The 10,862-nt window shown below is 35.4% G+C and overlaps 1 protein-coding gene and 1 pseudogene across 1 annotated transcript; both read left to right on the top strand.

Moving 5' to 3' along the window:
• Positions 1-997: 997 nt before the first annotated feature.
• LOC120125620 lies at positions 998-3,091 on the top strand (annotated as a pseudogene).
• Positions 3,092-6,222: 3,131 nt separating this feature from the next.
• Positions 6,223-9,510, top strand: LOC120125593 (rhamnogalacturonate lyase-like). Its single transcript, XM_039143990.1, has 15 exons — positions 6,223-6,338; positions 6,498-6,598; positions 6,686-6,806; positions 6,897-6,935; positions 7,019-7,141; positions 7,222-7,341; positions 7,435-7,576; positions 7,658-7,828; positions 7,912-8,183; positions 8,269-8,359; positions 8,442-8,583; positions 8,665-8,821; positions 8,895-9,011; positions 9,082-9,208; positions 9,274-9,510. The coding sequence occupies exons 1-15, from the start codon at positions 6,223-6,225 to the stop codon at positions 9,508-9,510; spliced, it is 2,076 nt and encodes a 691-aa protein (XP_038999921.1).
• Positions 9,511-10,862: the final 1,352 nt, after the last annotated feature.

Genomic DNA, 10,862 nt, shown 5'->3' with positions numbered 1-10,862 from the left:
TTGATAAAAATATTTAAAATATTATTATTTTTACTTAAAATATGAATATTTTTAATATTTCGATAAAATAACCAATAATAATAAAACTGATAGAAAAAATAATAAAACCGGTAGAAATTTACCAAAATCGATAAAAAATCAATAATAATAAAATCGATAAAAATAATAATGTTTCCGGTAATTTTTTTACCGATTATCATTTCTCGGGTAGTACCAATTGTTTGTTTTCCTCTCTCTTTATAGGTTGGCATAGCAAAGAAAGAGCCAAAAACATGCCTTTCAAGCTCATCAATCTTGTTATAAATATATATATATATATATATATACTTAAAAGTATTTCTAAATATGCTGTTAAAGGGTGTTGTTTTGGAGGCAGATATAAACGTGGTTAACAGGCTAGCAAACCCCGAGTTGGTCCTCTCCATGGCGGGCCTTCATTTGACTGAGGCGCTAGACTAATAAAAGACACCCTGATTTTAAAGCCTACTATGTGAATCAGCGAATGATGTTGCACATAAACTGGCAATGTTCCGATTTGGTTTAAAAAAGACCATTCGGAATATATTTCTTTAGATATTGTAAAGATATTATTTACAGTTAAATTAATATTATCCGTCCTTCAAAAATAATAATTTGCCGCGTTTAAAGTTGGCCTGCTTTTCATAAAATATTTTGTAATATGAAGTTGGCCTGCATTTTATAAAAGGTTTAATGATCAGCATTTGAATATCCAGAACAAGACGGCAATATCAAGTTTATTTAATTCTGAAGTTGGGTACTAACATCAAACACTTTTATATTGTTTGCCTACGTCATTGTATTCATTAATACAAGCGTTTTAGTTTATACTTTGTCGCATGCCCTTTTGCTTCGTAATAAACGTCCAAACATAAGAAACCAAACCATAAGGCTGAAGGAATCATCACCAGGTTTAAGCACCATTTTGAAATTAATCAAATGCTCATATAGGCTTCGAAAAACCATTGTCGCCTTCATTCATCTCTTCTATGCCTATCTACAAACTCCAATGGCTCTCTCCATCTCAGTTTCATCCCATCTTTCTGAAAAACAAAACCAGTCTCCTGTTGTGAAAATCTTCCTTTACTTTCTTTTGTTAATCGCTTATGCCGAGTCACTTCCCTTCAACTTCACCGGTTTCAGTCCGAACACGGGAACCATTCACTTCGAAGGCGATGCTTTCTCGTCGCAAAATGTTCTACAACTCACCAAGAACGATGCTATTAACAGCCTCACCAGCAGCGTTGGACGCGCCTCGTATAATCAACCAGTGCGCCTTTGGGATGCTAGTAACGGGAAGCTAACAGATTTCACCACCCATTTCTCCTTCGTATCAATCTTAGTTTCTATGGTGATGGAATCTCCTTCTTTATCGCACCTTTTGACTCCAAGATCCCTCCCGACTCCAGCGATGGGTACCTCGCTTTGCTCGATAGTAACGAAAACTCTAACTCTTCCAGCAATAATATCGTTGCAGTGGAATTTGATAGTAACAAAAACAACTGGGACCCGGATAATAATCATGTTGGCATCAACATCAACTCCATCGACTCGGTAAAAACCGTGACATGGAACAGTGGCATCAGGGATGGAAAAGTGGCAAATGCATGGGTGAGTTACAACTCCACCACAAAAAACCCCAGTGTTTTTCTAACCTATGCTAATGATCCGATCTACAGTGGGAATTCAAGACTTTCATATACTGTTGATTTGAGGGATGTGTTTTTCCATAATGGGTTAGAATAGGTTTCTCAGCATCTACCGGGCGTGAAGTTGAGACTCATAAGATTATTTCTTGGAGTTTTGAGTCAAGCTCGGGGACAACTGGGAAGAGGAAGAACCTGGGATTGATTGTTGGCTTGGGTGTAGGTTTTGGTCTAGTGGTTTGTGGGTTAGGTTTGTTTATCTTCATCATGTGGAGAGTGAGGGCAGGGTTGAAGGACGGTGAGGCCATCGATGTCACCATCGACCATGAGTTCGAGTAAGGGACGGGGCCGAAGAGGTTCACTTATAATGAACTGTATCACTCGACGAATAGTTTTGCTGAGGTAGGGAAGCTAGGAGAAGGAGGATTTGGAGGAGTCTACAAAGGGTTATTAAGCAATTCCAACACGGAAGTGGTGGTAAAGAGGGTTTCAAGAAAGCAGGGGAAAAATAGTATATATCGGAGGTGAAGATTATTAGCCGTTTGAGACATAGGAATTTGGTTCAACTTCTTGGTTGGTGCCATGAGAAAGGTGAACTCCTTGTCTATGAATTCCTGCCTAATGGAAGCCTTGATTCTCATTTATTTGGTGATAAAATCATGTTAACTTGGATCGTAAGATACAAAATCGCAATCGGTTTGGCCTCAGCGTTGTTTTATCTTCATGTAGAGTGGGAACAATATGTGGTTCATAGAGACATAAAGTCTAGCAATGTAATGTTGGATTCCAACTTCAGCGCAAAGCTCGGAGATTTTGGTCTTGCAAGACTTGTGGACCATGACATGGGTTCACAAACAACTGTCTTGGCCGGCACCATGGGCTATCTAGCCCCTGAATGTGTCACTACCGGCAAGGCTAGCAAGGAATCTGATGTCTATAGTTTCGGAGTTGTGGCCCTTGAAATTGCATGTGGAAGAAAGCCGGTTGAACCAAGGGCAGAACCAATCAAAGTGAGGCTGCTAGAATGGGTCTGGGACCTCTATGGAAAAGGCCAACTACTTGAAGCTGTTGACAAGAGACTAGGAAAAGTCTTCGATAAGCGGCAAATCGAATGTTTGATGATAACCGGGTTATGGTGCTGCCATCCAGATTACACTCATCGCCCTTCTATAAGGCAAGTGATAAGTGTCCTAAACTTTGAAGCTCCATTGCCTAGCTTGCCATCGAAGTTACCGGTACCGATGTATTACGCTCCTCCAATGAGTCTCTGCAAGTTTACGTACACATCATCAATCACAAGTGTCACAGATTCCGAAAAATATCGAACTCAATGATCGTGCAGTAGCTGCTTTACTCATACATCATATTCATCATCAGTTGCAGGTTCTGGAAAAGCTCTTTTAAGTTCTCATAAGCATAGTTAAGTAATATATCCCCTGCAACTCTCCATTAAATGCAAATATAAGTAAAGAGATGTAAGAATACAGCTTGAACATTTAACTTTGCGTTTTGGTTTCCTAATGCCTGAAAATGAAATAGTTCACAGTGTATTGTTACTTGTAAACTTGTTGAAATCAAATTTCTGGAAACTTGTTCATTAATGTTCCGTTCGGAAACTTTGATTTCAGAAATTTAATTTAGATTATAATGGTAACATAAATTAAGTAAAAATATAACATTGAAATCTGTGATTCCAACGGCGATAGTGTCCAATCGGCGGTCAAAGGCGCCCCCCCCCCCAAAAAAAAAGGGGTCCCAAAAAAAAATATAGTGGCGTTTTACCAATAAACGCCACTATAGATAGATCTATTGCGACTTTTTTTCAAAGAGAGCCACTATTATTGCGGCTTTATTGATAAAACGTCATTATAAATGGATTTATTACGGCTTTTGTCAAGAAAACGCCACTATTGTTGTTCCGAAATCGAATATATCTAGAAAATAAGGGTCCCTTTATACGAATTTGTACAGGTCCCCGAAAACCTTGCCACGGCCCTGATCATCAAGCATATAAGAATTGAATGTTGGGTTGGTAAAAACTAAGTGTGAGGAAAGGGGCAATCCTAGTTTTACAGTGTGGGTTAACTATTTCCATTCAGACAAAACTAAGTTCAATCAACTTCCAGTGTTGTTTCTTCAAACTTCAAAATCTGGGGGCTTCCTCTGTTTTTCCTTCAACTACCCGACACTTCGGTTTCATCGAAGCTTATATGGTTGCCATTACTTTTGCCATCCCTTTATTTTTCCGTCTTCATTCCTTCCATCTCAACTTGCTTAATACTGTGAAAAATGCTTATTTTCAAAACATTTTTGGTGAAAACAATGCATTATAACTTCAAGTATACATGAACCCAGTGACTTCGGTGGTAAATGAATTGTTGATATTATTTGAAGTCTTGGGTTCAAGCATCAGCATTGCTAGGAATACGAACGTTCAATATAAAATGATTGGGAGTTATCTTTGAATAAATTCTACTACTTACCCCATATTTATCATATTTACATTTATATAAATTTAGACTCAGAAACATTTGAACTTATCTTTTATTTATAAATTGTTAATGTTATATTATTTGAGTTTGAATTAATTATTATTATTATTAATTAAATATTCATATAAGAAATTTGAATTAAAAAAATTAAAACATTAGTGAATATATGAATACATGAAAATATGAAATTAGTAAAAGTATGGGTGATAAAAATTTGAATTTAATCAAATTTGCTCTCCACTTTATAATCTAGAGAGAAATTAAAATATTTGATTCTGCATTTATATATATTGTAGATTTGGATAATGAATATCTAAGTGTATCGATTTGTATATATAGTATAGATTTGGATATACATCTATGTGTACCTATTTACATAATATTTGATACGAGTATTATCTTAATAGGTGGAGTACAAATAGTCTCCCGACTATAGTACATTACTTTGTTAATTCCCTTAATTATTAAAAGTTACAAAATAGTTTCCTGATTATTTATAAAATAGGTGGAGTACAAATAGTCTCCCGACTATAGCACATTACTTTATTAAGTCTCCTAATTATTAAAAGTTAAAAAATAATCTTATTTATTTGAGTCACCCGACTATTAAAATTTATAAAATAGTCACTCGACTATTCATATATTCAAAACTCATATTTTTCTGTTAAAAAAATTACGATCGTTTGAGCTAAACGTTAACCTACTGACTGAGATATGGTAAAATCATATTTAATAATTTATATTGGCATTGTTGTTGCTTTCAAGCATTGGTTGGACGACATAATATTTTAAGCGTTGGCTTGACGGTATAATGTAAATGGAGAATCAATCCATAAAATCCGGCTCAAACAATTATAGAATTATATTTTATAATATTTCAGTCAACAGGTTAGCTTCTAACTCATTCGATCGTAAATTTTTTAACAAAAAAAATGAGTTTGGAACATATGAATAATCGGTGAGTATTTTATAACTTTTAATAATGGAGAGACTTGATAAATAATTTATTATACTTAGAAAATCATTTTACAAACTCAACAAAGCATTATTCTATAGTTGAGGGACCTTTTGTGTACTTTACTTATCTTAATTCACAATATCTAAATTTATATTAAAAAGCATATATTAATAGAAAAGCGTAAATAGATAACTCTTGTTTAAATTTTGAATTGGAAAATATGAAAAATTAGAACAAGATTCAAATAATATTTTAAAATTTATAAGTTTAAAGGCGTAAAATGCACCGCTCAATTGCCTATCATGTTAATATTTGGTGTTTACACACAAGAAAGACAATATTTTCACGTAAATCCATACATTTACAAGATAGCAACGTTCGATTACATTTTAGCTTTTGTATATCCAAGAGCCTGTCGTGTAGGATGGGCTGAAAAATTTTAAACGAGGGTAGGCATATTTATTACATATGTTATTTTAATAATAATTTTTTTTCTTTAAGAGTATTGTTCTAAACAGTAAACAGCATAACAAGCATCAAAAATAAAAAGTTTGAATCATTTATTGAAAGTATGGCGTGGGATTGGTGTTAATTACATTAATGGTTTGAAAAGGTTTCTTTATTAACCTCAATTTTTTCCTAATTAAAGTTATTTACAACTTAAACGATTACTTTTTCTTTTTTTAAAAAAAATCTTTATTTTTATTTTTACTTATTATGTAAGATTCATTAAAAACCTTGGATACTCAAAAGAAAATAATATAATTGATTCAGAATTTAAATTCAAAAAAAAAATTAAAAGATATCAGCGCATATGGAGTTACCCGTATAAGTTGATGCACGTTAGGAAGGGAAAGATCCATGCAAAAATACTTAGCCTAGCCAAGAGATTTATTGATTTCTTCTCTCTTTTCCCATTCTGTTGTGAAACATTATTATGCTGGGTTTCTTACCATATATGTTGATTCTAAAAATAACTCCTTGATTTCCTTACCTTAATCTTTGGGATTCTCCCATTTAATGTTGTGAGGGGGGAAAAGGGAAAAAACCATGAGTATATAACTCTCAAAACGTTTGATGATTTACTGCATCAGTCCGCTGAGAAAGAATGGAGAAGGTGGCAAACAGTATTACTCACTCCAGTCACCTTGTTCTATGGCTAGTAATCATCATTGAGTTCTCACAATTATTTTCCTGGGCTTTTTCTACTGAATTCTCAGCCAGGTTCTTTCTTCTTCTTCTTCCTCTTCTTCTTGCTTGCTTGCTCTACTATGTTTATTGCGCTGTTTTGCTCAGTTTCATGTGATGAAAGAACAGGATGCCATAAATTTTTCACATTGAACCTACACCTAATCTTTTATGTACTTATGTTTTGCATCGTAGAGAAAGCATGGAAGGAAACAGGAAGGGTCTTGAAGTCCTTTTGCGTAGAAATAAGGGCAGAGTAAGAATACATTCCTACCTCTTACAACGTTACAAGTTTAGTATGTAATCGTAAAAAAATTGATTAAAAGGGAAAAAGAATGCATGGCTATCATAGTATTATTAATTATTGAATGGAACTTGTTCAGGTTTTTATTATAATGGACTTGTTGAAGTTACCGTCGAGTATCCTTCTGGTCATTTGTCAGGAATTAAATATAAGACAATGCCCAATGTCTTTGAAACCAGAAATAACAACGATAATAAAGGGTATGTGCACTATTATATATCGTTTCTCATTTTGATTAGGTTTATTTTGAAAAATAAATCAATTTGAATCAAATTTCATTGATGCCTTAGATATTGGGACCTTGTCTGGAATGATAAATCTTATGACAAGTAAGTTCTTTGTCATTTTTTACATTAATGGTAATCTGTTAGTATTTCTTTAATCAACACGTTTTTTTTGCATGCTACTGCAGATTAGTTACAGAACATATGGAAATCATTACACAAACTGATGAGTTAGTTGAGGTTTCCTTCACCAAGACATGGAAATCTTCAACGGATTATCGCAACACGGTTCCTTTAAACATAGACAAAAGGTTCGCAAACATTCTCCGAGGTTGAAAGAAGAATATTTTTTCGATGGCCTTTCTGCTTAAAAGTTTTAAGGTTGTTGCAGGTATATAGTGCGAAGAGGCGTTCCAGGGGTTTATATGTATGGTATTTTGGAGAGAGAAGCAGATTTTCCTGATGCTTACATGAATCAATTAAGGATTGCTTTCAAGCTCAAGGAAGACAAGTAAAACTAATTAGCTATGGAAGATTCGTTTTTTAATGGTTAAAGCATCGAGGAAAGTGTTAATGTTTGACGTGATGTGACATTTTGAAACAGGTTTCATTTCATGTCAATATCAGACACGAGACAAGGGATGATGCCTACCGCAGAAGATCGAGAAGCTGGTCGCTCTCATGTTCTTGCTTATAAAGAAGCTGTACTCTTGACCAATCCCACAGATCCAATATTTAGAGGACAAGTATTTTCTTTTTCTTTCCTTCTTTTCTAAGTTTTTTTACTAATTCATCCAAAATTAGAGCCTGATAATTGTGAGGCGCAGGTTGACGACAAGTACCAATATTCCGAAGAGAGCAAAGATAACAAGCTTCATGGGTGGATATCGGATGACGATGCCGTCGGTTTCTGGGTAATCACCCCGAGCAATGAGTTCCGAACCGGTGGCCCGCACAAGCAGGAGCTCACTTCTCATGTCGGCCCAACTGCTCTTTCCGTAAGTAAACCCAACACAATCGCATATATAGCTTCCATTTCAGCTTCAATAAACGAAATATTTGGTTGTTTTCATGATGGTAGATGTTTGTGAGTGGTCATTATGCCGGTGACGACATGGATACATTTTATCAGAAAGGAAACCCTTGGAAAAAGGTGTTCGGCCCCGTTTTCATCTATCTCAACTCTGCTTCTCCCGATCCTAATCAAGGTTACCGTAACACACTCTGGAATGATGCTAAAAGACAACTGAGTGAAGAAATCGAAAGTTGGCCTTACAATTTCGTTGCTTCTGAAGATTTTCCCCACGCTGAACAGCGAGGAGAAGTTAATGGTCAATTACTATTGCGAGACCAGTATGTGTCTTTTCATCCTCATATAATTCCTATACTTCTTCATTGTTGCATAAGCTTATCTTCTTGCTTTATATTCACGGTTCAGATACATTGATAAGAAGTTAATGCCGGCGAAATATGCGTTTGTGGGGTTGGCAGCGCCTGGATCTGTAGGATCATGGCAAACCCAAGCAAAGGTTAGTAATTAGTATCGAGCTGGTTGCTATTGTACCAATTAATGGTTACTTACCATTTCGTTATCTTTTTTTTTATTTCCAGGGCTATCAGTTCTGGACTCAAACAACCGACACTGGCCGATTCAGTATAAAAAATGTCCGACCGGGGTTGTATCAATTGCATGCATGGGTCTATGGTTTCATTGGAGACTATAAATTAGACCACACCATCATTATCCAACCAGGTTGAATCAATCTCCTAATTAATGCAATTATTAGCTAGGTCGTTGGGTTTCAAACAAATTTGATACAGTTGCTCAATGCAGGGAACAAGATCCAGTTGGGTTCTCTTATATATGACCCTCCAAGAAATGGCCCTACGTTGTGGGAAATCGGTATTCCCGAAAGAACAGCTGCTGAGTTCTTCATACCTGAACCTAACCCATCATTTCATAACTCAATCATCAAAGATAACGCCGACAGGTTGGCGCCTTTCTCACACACTTACCTGCCTAACATTTAATAACTTTAAAACCATGTTTTTATGATGAAACAGATTTAGACAGTACGGATTGTGGGATCGTTACTCTGATATTTATCGTCACGGTGATCTTGTGTACGATGTGGGCGTTAGCAATTACTCAAAGGATTGGTTCTTTGCTCACGTTCCCAGGTGCCCTTTTCAACTCATAATTTGTTTTTTCTTTTTATTTTTTTGTTGGTGCTAATATTTTCAACCGCAGGAACGTAGGAAACAATGCGCACCGGGCAACCACATGGCAGATCCGACACAATCTCCAGGAAGTGAACGAGAGTGGACATTACACTCTCCAATTGGCATTGGCAGCAGCTTCATATGGTGAAGTTCAGGTATAATTATAAACCACACCCATCATTTTACCTATGCTTCTTTCACTCTAATGATTCTTTCATAGGTTCGATTCAACGATCCGAATGCGATTCGACCTCATTTTACAACGTCGAGAATCGGGTTCGACAATGCCATAGCTAGACACGGAATTCATGGATTGTACAGGCTTTACAGTATAAACGTGACAGGAAGTAGATTTCGGAGAGGGGAAAACACCATCTTTCTTACACAGAAAAGGTGCCAAGGTTCATTCGAAGCTGTTATGTATGATTATATTCGATTAGAAGGACCAGCAGTTTGATGATATATGTAATAGGAAGTTTGTTCATATTCTTACTGTTAATAGTTCATCATAGCAAGTGTTTTAAAAAGAATTAGTTTAGTTTATATAAAATGAGAGAATAAAATATTTATTAATTTTGCTCATCGGCTTGCTTTTAATACTTTGATTTTGGCAGCCTTGCAATTTTCATATTTTCCCCATTATTATAGTTTTTTTTGGTTAAAAATATGAAAAGCTTTTAAATTCTTGCAAATATTTTAAAAATTAAGAGTCAAATTGATTAAATAATGAATATCAATGGTTAAAAAACTAATTAACCTTTTATTTATATTTAATGTATTATATTGAGGTTTATATCTGTATATTTTAAGATAACTTATATTAGATTTCCTCGAATTATGGTCAAAATATTAAATTAACCTCTAGACATCAAAATGTTCTAATTGAATTCTAAAGAAATAGTATTATATCAAAGCAAGTTGTTTTCTGTTAGTTTACCAATTGGCATGAATATCTGTTATGAACTGAAGAGAATAGAAAAGGAAAAATCGAAGGAATAATGATTTTAGAAGAAGAAAAGCAGGGAGATTTCAGAAATCAGAATTTCATTCATTCATCAGGTATCTTTTTCATTCCTTAGTACACAGTTTTATTTGATTACAATGTACTATAGCAAATAGAAATAGGACAGCTGTATAACTAATTCTCTAACAAACTCCTTGCAGCTGAATATTTTCCTCCTTTGGGTTGATAACTGGATCCACGTCTGAGCCCATCTCCTCTGCCCAACTCTTCTTCTACTGCCTCTCCAGGTAATTTCCTTCAACCCTCTCATTAGAGATTGAAATCCCTAATTCCCTTATCTCTTTTCTCTCAATCCCTAATTCCTCGTCCATTTCCCCCAATTCCCTCGCTTCAATTCTAATCTCCTCGTCCTGGTCTTTTCTTGCAACCGTGACAATACCCCCTTCATCAGCAGATCCTTGTCCCCAAGGATCGAATTCAGGAAACTGGGCACGCAAGACTGTATAATCTTTCCATGTATCATTTTCAGCACTTAAATTCGTCCAACGAACCAATAATTGGGTAACAACACGGTTATCTCGTTTGACAATTCGTTTGCTTAAAATTTTCGCAGAAATACTTTAAGTTGTCCATCATCTATTACCTGAGGAGGGTCTGATGAAGCCACTGTCTTCTCTCCCAGTTTCCGCTTCAAGAGACTGACATGGAAAACAGGTGTATTTGAGCAGTTTCTGGTAAGTCCAATTTATAAGCAACCTCACCAATCTTTTCAAGAATTTTGTAAGGGCCATAAAAATGGGCTGCTAACTTCAAATTTTTTCTGATTGCCAGGGAAGTCTGCCGAT

Source organism: Hibiscus syriacus, unplaced genomic scaffold, assembly GCF_006381635.1.
Source record: "Hibiscus syriacus cultivar Baekdansim isolate YM2019G1 unplaced genomic scaffold, ASM638163v2 tig00110435_pilon, whole genome shotgun sequence".
Taxonomy (NCBI): domain Eukaryota; kingdom Viridiplantae; phylum Streptophyta; class Magnoliopsida; order Malvales; family Malvaceae; genus Hibiscus; species Hibiscus syriacus.
This window is presented reverse-complemented; position numbering and strand designations above follow the sequence as displayed.